This window comes from Poecilia reticulata, linkage group LG20 (genome assembly GCF_000633615.1).
Source record: "Poecilia reticulata strain Guanapo linkage group LG20, Guppy_female_1.0+MT, whole genome shotgun sequence".
NCBI classification, from domain to species: Eukaryota; Metazoa; Chordata; class Actinopteri; order Cyprinodontiformes; family Poeciliidae; genus Poecilia; species Poecilia reticulata.
In genome coordinates this window covers 21,422,944-21,435,202 of record NC_024350.1, presented here as the reverse complement: position 1 = coordinate 21,435,202, position 12,259 = coordinate 21,422,944, and the positions used below count along the sequence as shown (strand labels likewise).

The 12,259-nt window shown below is 41.4% G+C and overlaps 1 protein-coding gene across 2 annotated transcripts in view; it reads right to left on the bottom strand.

Moving 5' to 3' along the window:
• The window catches only part of dnajc13 (DnaJ heat shock protein family (Hsp40) member C13), a 32,232-nt gene that overhangs the window by 3,248 nt on the left and 16,725 nt on the right, over positions 1 to 12,259 (bottom strand). For both annotated transcript variants that reach the window (XM_008396576.2, XM_008396584.2), the window contains exons 13-50: positions 11,685 to 11,784; positions 10,979 to 11,086; positions 10,702 to 10,857; positions 10,551 to 10,607; positions 10,341 to 10,462; positions 10,125 to 10,200; positions 9,901 to 9,996; positions 9,673 to 9,813; positions 8,856 to 8,873; positions 8,212 to 8,294; positions 7,872 to 8,025; positions 7,689 to 7,792; positions 7,438 to 7,597; positions 7,291 to 7,353; positions 7,103 to 7,204; positions 6,752 to 6,856; positions 6,404 to 6,606; positions 6,224 to 6,308; positions 5,990 to 6,144; positions 5,324 to 5,369; positions 5,083 to 5,237; positions 4,774 to 4,975; positions 4,579 to 4,694; positions 4,048 to 4,126; positions 3,835 to 3,970; positions 3,556 to 3,740; positions 3,376 to 3,450; positions 3,051 to 3,170; positions 1,905 to 2,300; positions 1,705 to 1,818; positions 1,505 to 1,621; positions 1,225 to 1,402; positions 1,059 to 1,150; positions 847 to 946; positions 681 to 755; positions 477 to 589; positions 210 to 379; positions 72 to 114 (exon numbers count right to left, since the gene is read on the bottom strand). In XM_008396576.2, the coding sequence (XP_008394798.2) occupies positions 72 to 114; positions 210 to 379; positions 477 to 589; positions 681 to 755; positions 847 to 946; positions 1,059 to 1,150; positions 1,225 to 1,402; positions 1,505 to 1,621; positions 1,705 to 1,818; positions 1,905 to 2,300; positions 3,051 to 3,170; positions 3,376 to 3,450; positions 3,556 to 3,740; positions 3,835 to 3,970; positions 4,048 to 4,126; positions 4,579 to 4,694; positions 4,774 to 4,975; positions 5,083 to 5,237; positions 5,324 to 5,369; positions 5,990 to 6,144; positions 6,224 to 6,308; positions 6,404 to 6,606; positions 6,752 to 6,856; positions 7,103 to 7,204; positions 7,291 to 7,353; positions 7,438 to 7,597; positions 7,689 to 7,792; positions 7,872 to 8,025; positions 8,212 to 8,294; positions 8,856 to 8,873; positions 9,673 to 9,813; positions 9,901 to 9,996; positions 10,125 to 10,200; positions 10,341 to 10,462; positions 10,551 to 10,607; positions 10,702 to 10,857; positions 10,979 to 11,086; positions 11,685 to 11,784 (4,600 nt within the window). The remainder of the gene's footprint in view (positions 1 to 71; positions 115 to 209; positions 380 to 476; positions 590 to 680; positions 756 to 846; positions 947 to 1,058; positions 1,151 to 1,224; positions 1,403 to 1,504; positions 1,622 to 1,704; positions 1,819 to 1,904; positions 2,301 to 3,050; positions 3,171 to 3,375; positions 3,451 to 3,555; positions 3,741 to 3,834; positions 3,971 to 4,047; positions 4,127 to 4,578; positions 4,695 to 4,773; positions 4,976 to 5,082; positions 5,238 to 5,323; positions 5,370 to 5,989; positions 6,145 to 6,223; positions 6,309 to 6,403; positions 6,607 to 6,751; positions 6,857 to 7,102; positions 7,205 to 7,290; positions 7,354 to 7,437; positions 7,598 to 7,688; positions 7,793 to 7,871; positions 8,026 to 8,211; positions 8,295 to 8,855; positions 8,874 to 9,672; positions 9,814 to 9,900; positions 9,997 to 10,124; positions 10,201 to 10,340; positions 10,463 to 10,550; positions 10,608 to 10,701; positions 10,858 to 10,978; positions 11,087 to 11,684; positions 11,785 to 12,259) is intronic.

Sequence of the window (12,259 nt, the reverse complement as noted above, 5' to 3'; positions counted from 1 at the left end):
CGAAACAAATCCATTCAAATGCAGAGAACAGAAAAAACAAATCGGCTCATTTACCAGCAGCTCAAACTTACTTTCCAGTTCACGTCAGGATTGTCCTTTTGCTGTTTGAAGTGCCTTAAAGATAAAGGATATGAAGGATTTACTGTTAAATTTCCAACCCACTCATCTGTTTAAAAGGCGATGATCATAAACCAAACTCAGACACATACTCCAGCATCATCTCTCGCACTGTGGTGGACACTTTCTCTCTCGAGGTGTCATTCCAGATGAGCTCAGGGTTTTCATGCGTTCCCTCGAATATCTGAACCGCTGCCTCGGCATTGTCTCGCATGGCGTCCATAAACACACCGGGAAGGAAACGCATCAGCGTCAGACGCACCTGAAGGAGGAAAAAATGTACCAAAGGTTGGTTGAGTTAAAGATACGAATATAGGAGAGTCTTTTCAGAGGCTTTATTATTATCTGTCCATTCTGACCTTTGGTCCGACCAGCTTGTCTGAGGTCATCTTGGAGAAAAGCTCTGCGGTCTGGGTGCGGACTTGAGGGTGTGTGCAGTTGCAGAACAGGTCCAGCAAATAAATCAGAGCACCTGTGGGAGACACAGACCAACAAAAATACTCAGTAATACGACATTTAGAAAGACATGAACAGTTTCTAAGAAACCTAGTGGACTTACTGACCTTTGGTCATGGCCTCTTTGACTATCTTTGTGTTTGAAGTGAGAGCATGGAGGGTTTCCAGCACCATCTGTCTGCCTGAAGGAAGCAGCAACAACAATGCCAGTCAACAAATCCATTACGAAAAATGATAAGAGGCAGTACGTTAAATATGTTTGTGTTTTCTTACTGGAGGGAAGTGAATGCAGCAGCAGCAACAGGTTGGACAACACCAGGGACTCGGCAATGTTACTCACGCATTCCTGGTTTGATGTCACTGTATTCACAACCTGAGAAAAAATGTTCAAATTAATTTAATACTAAAGCATATTAAAGATGAAGACAAATTATACGTTTATGCATAAATACTTGTAGACAGGAAGGATAATTATCTATCGTTACCTCCAGAACCAGCTGTTGCACTCTGCCGGCTCCATGAACCCGCAACAAAGAGAAGAGCAGCTTGAAATGGCCGATACACTCCGACTCAGAACCTGAAGTTATTGGGAAGGAAGAGGTAAGAACAGAGGAGAAAAACCAGCAAACATTCACCAGAGCAACATCTCACCTGGGTTGTTCTTAATGACGTTGCGGAGAGCCTCTAAGGCCATCTCAGCGAAGCAGAGCCTCTCGGCGTGCTGCTGGGACTCCACTTTGTTACTCTGACTCATGGCCAGCAACGTGTGGAGGTACTGAGCCTGAGAGCCCACGTAGTCCAGCAGACAGGCAGCAAATGCTTTGGGGTACTAAAGACAGAGCAGCGTTATAAGGTCGGTTTTATTTAGGAAATAAGAATAAGAAATAAGAAAAATATGAATAATAAGAAATAATAAGGTTGTAGTGCTCACTTCTAGCGGGAAAGTCGGCTGCTCGTTGTAAACCCGAACAAAAATCTCCCCCACTATGAGCTCCTTGTTGTGATCGCTGAACATGAAATCTGCACCAAAGCTTTTATCGTTTTCTCCCTGTGATAAAACCACAAAGCCGTTTCATGAATAACTGTGCCTGACGACTCGCTAAGCGATGATTGATGAGTCTTTATTCTTACTCTCTTGATGTTTCCCTCCTGCTGACCCTCCAGAAACTCCAGCAGCTCGGCTCGTGTCCCATTGTTCCAGATCAGGTAGGGATTCTCCGAGTTACTATTCAGCAGCTTCAGAACCTAAACCCCCAATAAGTCACACTCGCTTTAGTTTTTGAGGAGTTTACAACTCTTAAAAAAAATGATATTTGATCTTTTTCACTGACCTCAGCTGGAGACCCTGTTCCCAGCTTCCTTGAGATGTACGGTGTGAGCATTGCAGCTAAGCTCTTGCGGATGGTGGGATTCTCCGGTGGGGTGCCGTCCACGCCGTTGGTCTCTGCGACGGGATTGTTGGCGTCTGGCAGGCTGGGTGTCTGAGTGTAGCCCCCCAGCCGACTGAGGGCCACCAGGCTGAGCTTGGCCAAGCTGTTAGCCACCTCCTGCTGATTGGTGTCCTGGTTGGCCTGGACGCCGCTCTCCTCCAGCGTGTAGTCGTAGTTGAACAGGTAGACGAGAAGATGCCAGAGCACGCCAGCGTGGTACAGATGGGTCTGCAGGAAGAAGTCTATGGCAAAGGAGCTGATGCACTGGACAGCCAGGGCCGCCGTCTTTGGGAGACCCTGAGAGGAGATGAGGAGGAGAAAATAAATCACTGGACAGCAAAACCTCCTGACTGACCATATTCCTCACTTTACAGTCACAAATCAGCACAAAATACTTCAGCATCTCCTAACTGTAACATATAAACTGTTTAACAAGTGACGCAAAAATGGGACAAAAGCAAGAGTTAAAATTGTGACGGAGTAACTTGCTGCTAAAGTTTTGAAGTTAAAGATATGAAAATAGCACAGATTTCAAACAAATGTGATGTGAAAGAAAAAGACGACAGATTAAAGCCGCTTTGTACCAGCTGATACAGTCTGAGTGACACATTCTGGTTTTCATACTAAATGGCACAAGACATTGACCATAAAGCAAAAATGAAAGTTTGAAAGGTGATGCATTTACTGAACAGAAAACGTCCTACTGGAGTTCCTTAAAAATATTTGTTAATCACCAAATAAGAAGAGGCGACATCCTTAATATCTATGGCAATGAATGGTGCAGTAAAATGCTGGGCCTGCCTTTCTTTTCAAATGTCTTCTCATACAAATATATATTTTGTGTTATATCTTATGTAAGCAGCCAAATAATTATTCCTCAAAAAACATTCTGCTGATTTAGATGCTGTAAAACTGCAACACATTTTATTGCCTCAATTAAAATGCCAATAAGTTAAATTAAATACCATAAAAATTGTGTTTTCAGGATCATTTCTCCTTTAGGAAAATACTTTTTCCCGACACAAGTGACCCATGAAGGATGCTCACCTTTCCGTAGAACAAAATGTGACAGAGGTCCCGGATGATGTTTGGCAGCTCGATTATCTTTTCCCTGCATTCCTCAAACTGGGCTGCCACACTGTAGCACCTGCAGATGTGCCCGCACACCTGCATGGAGTCGTCATGGAAACCAGGTTTTAGAGATTACAGCAAACAAAGAACATGGCTCTCAGGGTAAATCTTTACTCTTTTAAAGACTGAACATTTCAGAGTTCTCAAATCTTTTTATTGCATTTTTAAATCATACACACAAAAACACCTGCATGAAATGATAGAAAAGATGTTTACAGTCATCAACCTATAAGTGTGTTACCTGAACAGCCATGTCATTAGGCTTACTGGACGCAGTCAGCACAGCAACACACCGAGAAAGAGCCTCCAGTAAAATCTGCACAAACACAGTTTGTTATTTTTTCCCTCATTAACCAACAGGGTAAAGGTGGATGTTTCATCTGAACATGGCGACATTCAGAGCTGGTTAAAGTGCTGATACCTCAATCCCGTTCTCCCGCCGCAGCTCCTCGGCGTTAAGAGCCGAGCAGTTCACCGTGTGGAAGGCCAGCTCAGCGGCGGCCGGGAGCAGAGGCGATGTTTTGGAGAAAAGCTGCTCGTCGTCCGTCTCCATTTTGATCGTTTTGATGAGCATGGGATAACCGGCGTACTTGTACGGCTCCAGTTCTGGAGAAGTAGCCAAAGTGTCAGTATTAGCAGAACATATCAGTGCTAGCTGCTTTCACATGGGTAGAGCTGATGCTTAAATCCATGCTGAAACCTTGCTGATGTCGATTGAAGAGGATGCTCTGAGTTTTGAGGATCAGAATGATGTTTTCTGGGTCGGGACCGTCTACGATCCGGGCAGACTTTGTGCAAAGGAACTCGTACGCTTTGTTGACTTTCTCAAACATGTCCTGGAAGATGAGAGGAATTACAATAAGGATTCCAAGCGTAAGCAAACATTTAGCATGAAAATAATCATTTTACACACCCTTCCTTCTGGGTTTTTGTCCGGATGGTACTTCTGCGCCAGTCTGAAGTAAGCCTTCCTGATTTTACTCTCCTCGTGCCTGAAAACACAAAGGGCTGCATTAAGTATTTGTTTACATAGTTTTCTACATTTCTTTCTAATAAAATCCAGTCCAACCATTAGCCATCATTAAACACCTAAAAATAAATCCAGATGTTCTCTAAGGGTCTCAGAGGTTCATTGTTTTGTGATGGATCAAAACTTGTTGGTGTGTTAAAATGTTAAAAATCCAGACCTAAAATTGGTTCTAAATCTGTGGCATGGATTGAAAATGAAAGTGCACAGAAGCTCTCTATCCAATCTGATTGACCCTCAACTATTTTGCAAAGAAATATGAGCAGAAATTCAATCTCTACGTGTGTAGAGATTGACACCACCCAAATCTCTTGTAGATGAAGTTGCACCAAAAAGGTAATATTGATGAATATTTGAGTCAGTTTCCCCTTTTTCAGTGCACTTTGAAAACTACAGCAGTGAATTCCTTCCACTCACTGGCCCTGTCCTTTGGGGAGGTTGAGGACATCGTATGCGTCGTCCACAGACATGGAGGGCGGCTTCTTCTCCACCTCCCGCTTCCAGGCTTCAAGAGTGTCTTTCAGCAGCTTCACCTTCATCAGCAGTCACAGCAGTCGATTATAATACTGAAATAATAAGAGTCTCAGACCACAGAAGGCAAGGAAAACTCACAGCGTCTCTAATAGGCCAGTTGGGGAAGCGGGTGGTGTCGCACAGATGCCTGAGGTAGTAAATGTTGCAGAAGAGCTCGTTGTCTAGCTGAGGGAAGCTGATCACAGGGATGGGGCAGTACTGGTAGAGAGCCCGAGTGTTGCTCTGCAGCCTGGGGCTAAAGTCAGCAATGTGGGCGGCAATCTTCTCGATCATCATTCGCCTGAAACAAAATAAGAAGCAGGTGTAGATCAAGTGACGGAAGCATTCATTGCTGCGACAATAATGTTGCAAATAAACTTGTTTTACAAAGCAGAGGTCACTTCTCACCTCATCTCACTGCTCCAAATGGCCTCAGGTGTGTCAAATTCACCAAGGAATATCTCAGAGAAGCGCTCAGCTTCATAGTTCTCCAGGTAACACACCATGGCTTCTGGTAAAGCTGGTCCCAGAACGCTGCGCTGCACGATGTCCTGACCTTTGGACTGCACAAGCAACATAAATTAAATAACATTCTGATCTCATTCTGTCACAGAATCTTGAATTAAAATGTCAGCGTCATGATAGTCACCTCCTCTGATTTGAAGGCCTGTTTTAAATGAGTGTACTTCAGGAACCTACAGAGAAAAGAGGAATTTCACAGATTTTATTTCATGCATCCGGCACACCAGGATTTCTAAGCACCTAGCTGAGAAAATTCCAGACTCTTCCAGACTTTAACATCTAATGTTCTTATTGCTTTTAAGCCAATGTTCAAAGGGTGAAAACTGATTGTTTATCCTTTAAAATCCACGTTTCAATCATTATGAGTCAAAAATAGAGGGAGAGAGAAATAAAGAAAGATAGATAGATAAGAGAAAAAGAAAAAGACACAAAGGTAGACAAGGAAAACAAAAAGAAAAAGTAAAAACAGCAGAATGGTGTGATTTTGTGACACTTCATTTGTCTGTGATATAATGTAAAGCCCAGATGGATGAAATGATGTAATTTATAGAAAATGGAAATATTTTTTCAGACTCCATTTCCTTCTTCCATACTTTTGCAAATCTGGAAAACAACTTAAGTTGTATTTCACACCGTTCTAAAACCATGACGCCAAGTCCAAACGTTTAAAATGTCCCTAGCAAGATTAAAACTTAACACTGAGTTTTATCTCCAAGCAAGCATGCAGGCTGAAAAGAGCAACATTCCAAGATGAGGTAAGCCCCTAATAATAATCCCTATGATGCGTTATTACCTCGCTACAGGAAGCACGTTGGAGCCTGTGTACATCATGATGAAGAAGAAAACCCCTGTTAAATAGAGGCGCTGCAGATTTGGGTTGTCCTGCATCACCAAGTACAACAGGTTGGCAACCTTTTCCACCAGAATTGGGTCAAATGTCAGCAGCAACTGAGAGGAACAAGAGAAACCAACAAATGAAATTCTGCCCATGTATAATACACCTGTAGCACCCAAACTGCAGACATACCTGGACAATATGTGGGAGACAGGCATTGTCGCTAATCATCCTCTTGATTTTAGGTAAAGGTCGGATGATGGCGTTATCCTCGTCCCTGCACAAGAAATAAAAGCAATCGTCCAGATTATTAGTCTTCATGAGCTTTTTCTAGAAACTGGAGGAAAACACCAGAAAAGCAGCAGCAAGCACCTGCTGGGGTAATACGAGCACATGGTGATGAGCATGTTGAGGATCATTGTAGCCAAGTCGGACTCGTTCATCACTGGCTGGCCTGTGGCCAGGAGGCACCACTTCAGCTGAGGGATGGCCTGTAGGGGGCGCCAACCGTCCATCCCTTGAGCCCAGCAGCGCGTCTTTGCTGTCAGGACACCTGTGTTCCAAAACTCCTGCATCTGGAAAGAAGATAGAAAGAAAAGATTGCATATGAACTAGAACCTAAACAAGGAAGGAAAAAAATACATACAAGTAGTAAAAAAATAAAGTGTATAAAAAAATTAAAAAAAAGATAATCCAAAAGCCAATTTGATTTCTGTTCACCTCCTCAAAACTAAAAGGTCCTCTTCTTTCTTTATCTGCATTCCCAAAGTACCACTCTTTTTCACCCTCCCTCTTCATGTCTGGTGATGCCTCCAGAACGTTGCTCTGTGGAAAAATACAAGAATCATGTTTAAGACTAAAGAGACAGTTTTTAAATCAGGCGTTCCAAAATTGGGGCCTTTGGCACCCAGAGCCTGCTGGTCAAGATTATAAACCATAATAACCTAATTTGATTTGTATATGTATTTGTGTGATATTAGTAAAAATTAAAAAGTGGAAAAACAACTGGAATTATTTATTATGGTCTTAAATCAAACTCAGTGCAGGAACTCATAACTTTACAGTTTTTACCTGAAGTGGAACGGTAGCTCTGCTGGTGTGCAGGTGGGCTAAAGTAAGCAAGTCCACCATGATACGAACTCCGTTTGAATCCATCACATCCTTCACATTTTTCTACACGAAAAATAAATAAAAAGGAATCACAAAAATGTGAGTAAGATAACACACTTGTGCAAATTTGTTCCCTTTTTCCAGGTTACCTTATGTAGAATGAGCTTGTTGAGGAAGAGGATCAGCCTGTCCCTCTCTAGTTTGTCTGTACACTATGAAAAGAACAAGATTTCACAATTTACTTGTGGACAGTACACAAAAAAATATCATCACCTGCACCGTTTGGCTGCACATACCCGGTCCAGCATGCCAACAATGTATTTAGTGTCGGCGAAAGGACCGATCTCCTCAAAGCACTTGCCGTACACAATTGCAAGCGCCTGTAGGCACAGGCACTTCATCATGACTTTGGGAGTGAGCAAAAAGCGATGGTAGAGCTCATTGAAAAACTCATATCTGCAAATAAAAAGAGGCATGACTTGAATCATATTTTAAGGACCTGGTGTTCAATAATCACTGTGGACAGAGGGGGGAACTGGAATCTTACGATCTCTTGATGGCACTCGATTCTTCATTTTCATCTTCTTCCAGCAGCAGCCGCAGGTAATAATCTCCTATTTTTATCTCATCAGAAAGGCACTCGTATTTCACCTGCACAGATTCACATGCACATCTTCTGTGATTTCTGAACAAGTAAAAAAACCCATTCAGGGTGGAAGCGTGTCCAAACCTCAAACTCCTGGTGGTTCCAGGAAATGACGGTGGCGTTGCCGAGCTCGCGGTCCACACTGAAAGCGCGCATCTCTCCCTCCAGAGCGTCACGCAGCTCCTCCCTCGTTTTGAGGTTCCAGATGAGGTTGGAGCGCGCATGGTCCAGCTGGAATCTGTAACATAACTGTTTTATTCCTGCACAAGCTGGAACACTACCAATGTATAATTTCTACCAAACAGTTTATGGACATTTAAAATCAAACAAGCAGAACTTCAGTTACAAAAGTTTGCTGTAAAAATGGGACAAAAGTAAGTCATGTGTCGCATATTAAATTAGATTTGTGATCAAAATGAGATACCTGTAATAAAAAAGCTCCCAGTTTGCTTCAATCTTAATTCTCTGTCTTCTCTTTCTCAGGATGACAGGCTTTTGGTTTGGATTCTGAAAACAAAAAAACAAACATTTTAATGGCTGCTTTAGTTACTTAATATCACAGCATCAGATCTCCAACATTTCAGTAAAACTGAAGATGAAACGGCAACAACATGAGTAAACTTTTAGAAAAAGACGATGGAAGTTAAAACACTTCAAGGGTCAATTTGCCACTTCACCAATTCACCTCATTTTGTCCAACTTTTATTTTGTCCCTGTAAATAAATTATTCATCTAGTTAACCTGATCTGTGTAACAGACTTAAAGAGTATGACAAACATTTCCCACCTGAATAAAATATTGCTACATTTGTTACTCATACCTAATTCACTGAGTGTTAATTAGCTGCCTGTAATACAAGTGGAATATGATTTATTATCTACTCAACTGTATTTTCATCATTTTTTTTTCCCATTTTTCATTTGGTTAGGATACCAACTGGTAACTGGCAAAATAGAGGAAAGAAAGGCCCCAGAATGTGAGATGAAAACTGGAAAATGGTGCATTTATGAACTGGGAGAGAATAAAATGAACAGGAAGACGTGAAACTCATTGGTTAGTCCTACTTACCAAGTTGTTTCTGTCCTGCTGCATGTTTGACAGCACAGAAACCAGATGTGACAGAGGGGAGGGTTGGGGATAGAGACACAGAGAGGTTATTGTTCCTCAGATCAAACAGATCAATCACAACAAGGGTCATAGGTCATTACTTTGTGAATATTAAAGAGACTGACGTGCAAAGCAGTAGCTAAATCTTTAATATTCAAAGGGTGAGTAGATGTCTGTGTTTTTAATCACAGCAAAACAAATCAACAGGTTAAAAGTTAAGAAATGGATGCATGTGGTTGAGGAACAGTGAAGAGAGCGAGCAGATCAAACACCCTCAGTGTTGACTGATGATTTCCAGCAATTGAAAAGTAAGGAAGATGCAAAAGATGTCAGATTGTAACAGAAAACCTGAAAGAGGAATGGATTTAAGCAACCAAGACATCAACGGACAAGCAAAACTGAACCAAGGTTTCATGAACCAGTTTAAATGCCAACACACACCCACTCATTTCCTGCAAAACACGTATTAAGGCCAAATAGCAAAGTGGTTTTTATAAACACTTAGATTGCATTTAAAGTTAATCTCAAAAAACTTCCCAGTAATGTCTCTAAAAGAGAGCACAGACCTTAGATGAAAAATGTAATCTTTACTAAGATACCCTGCAAAATCCAGCCCCACAGCAGACACTGCTTTCATGCAAAATAACAGCAGGAATGAGTTTGGCTCTGCAATCTGTAGCAGCAGCAGGAGCAACATCTCAGCAGCCAGCAACAGAAGCAGAGATCCGTCTCAAGGCAAAAGCTACAACTGAGCTCTAATAAAAGAAAACATGTTCACCTCCTTCTGGGCAATGCCCATTTTATCCCTCCAGTGCATCAGCACCAGGTCAGCTTTCTCCTTGGCAAACTTCTCCACCTCTTTGGCTGCTTTACCTGCAATTCTCTGCCACTCGGGCACCTTGTTGCGATTCAGCTGATCCTGCAGGAAGGAAGAGCAGAAGAGTAACAGGAAATTATTTTAAAGCGAACTGCAATTAAAATGAAAATATGTTAGGGAAAGACATACTGAAGCGATTTTTAAGTTGTCCCGGATGTGCATTCTGTCCACGTCTTTCTCTGGAACTGAGTCAGGACTGTCCAAGTAAGCCAGCAGGCCGGTTGGCTGCAGGCATAAAACCAAATCAGTGACTTTAGTGTACAAAAATACCAAAACAAGTGACAGGCAGGCAGATATAAACATTGGAAGTCATTCTTCACACACAGCATCAATGTAAGAGTTAAGAAGCGTACCAGGATTCTCTTGAGGAGGTTCATAGCCACAGGGTTCTCTGCTGTCCACAGTCCCACCAGGTGACGACTCAGCTGCCTGAAACACACAGATTAGACATCTGGCATTCATTTCAAGTTAAATGCTTCTCACGAGTAATAAAAAATATCTAAGTTAGTTCAAAATAACTATTTAACTCTACAGAAGCACATTAATGTGTTCATTTATTGAGAGCTGACCTGTTAGTGAGCATCCGCTGGTCTGCGCTGACTGTGAATAAAGATGTGTGCAGGTGTCTTGGTAAGGCCCCTTCACTCAGAGCCAGCTCCTGCATCTTGGTGGCAATTTCCTTATCTCCTTCCTAAATATAAACATTTAGAAACACAGATCAATACCTAATAAAAATGACCAAGGATTTAGAGAATAAGTTCTCCTAACAAAACACTTGCCTCAATTATAGCTTTCATCACAAGACCAGCTCCTTTAACGATCGCCATGGAAGGATGCTGGAGATGGGATTAGTTTGATTTAAATCACTTAAAGTGCAAAAAATTAATTGTAACAAAGAATCTGAATTATCTGCAGACTCAGCCTTCTTGCCTGGAATAGTTTGAATAATGTTCGTCCGTCAGAGGCAACCATCTCCAGCAGCATGTCAAACTGCTGCCCTTCAGTGGTTTCACTGTAGGGGGCGCAAAGCGCAAACGTTAAGAAGTCCAATAAGGAGCTGATGACCAGAGCTCCAGTTCCATGGTCCTGTCAAAAACAAATGGAAAAAAAAAAAAAAACATAAAAAAACCCAAACTCATAACCGAACACCAAACTGCATTGAAGTTTAAGCTCCAGCAAAGCTCCTGACAACTGGAAGAATATTTACCACATTGGTGATAAACTTTTCAAGAAGGTTTTCCAGAAACTTCTTGGAGGACAGAAGAGAGGCCTTGTTTAGCTGCTCCTGTCTCAGGTCATAGTCATCGTGCATGGGCTACAAAAAAACAGCAGAATAATCTCAACCTCGGTAAACTATGATGCAGTCCCTTCCACAATTACTTCTACCTCCTATTTATCTTTCATTGCAATATAGTGGACCCCTGACTAACTTGGTGGCTTTTTCTGTGGGAAATGCAGCTTAGGAAGCTCAAACACCAAAATGCAACTCTACTTGACATGCTATTGGTTGGTGTTTGGAAAGCAGCCAGCCAAGAGGCAACATTTATTTTCCTTAGTGCCGATTGGCTGTAACTCCCAAAGAGTGGAGATAACGTGTTCACGTTTGTAATGGTAGGGCAACCCTATGGTTTGGAAGGACCTACTTATTTTTTACAAGAAGAGACACTGACCAAGTCAACAAAATGTAAATAATAAATGCTCATACATAATTTCAAGGAATCGTTATGTGTGTCAGTTAAATTGTTAGTGGGAGTTTTTTCCTAAAATTAGGATATTTTTTCCAGTTTTAAAATAATTTCCATAAAAGGTACTGAATTAGCCTATTTTTTGCACATCTTTACAGAGATTTCAGTAATCATGGAGGTTGCTGTAAATACAATATATAGTAGAAATAATATTTAAAATACACTTACACACATAAGAGCACAGAGCATGTCAATAGCAGCATGAGTCACACCATTGTTGTTCCTTTTTAAAGCTTTGACTGTTTTTACTCCCAACTTTTCCCTGAACCTGCAACATACAAACACATATACAAATTTAAATAAAGATGTACATTTTTATTTAAATTCATGCTCCAATAAATTCATCGCTGTTCATGAGAATAACCAACAAATTAATATAAATGCAGGTCTGGGGTTGGATACACAAATAATTCATTGCTTCTTAAGCGACTTGTTGTTTCTTTTGCTTAAATAATCAAATCAACATTTCTGAAAGGTTTGGATGTTTTTATGAGTCTGTGAGAGGAAACAGCAAGCTACAACAGCAATGAATCTGTCAGGGAAGCCAATTCTGGCTCATCAGCCTCAAAAGCTACAAGGAAAAATGGTCAATTACAGTTCCTCTCATACATCTCAGTGACCCAATAAGAATGACAAAATAGAAAAAAAGGAGCAGAAAGCTGAATTGGCAACAGCAAATAATGAAAAGTGAAATGGAAGCATAAAAATGAAAATGATAAAATGCTGAAGACAGGAGGCCAAGA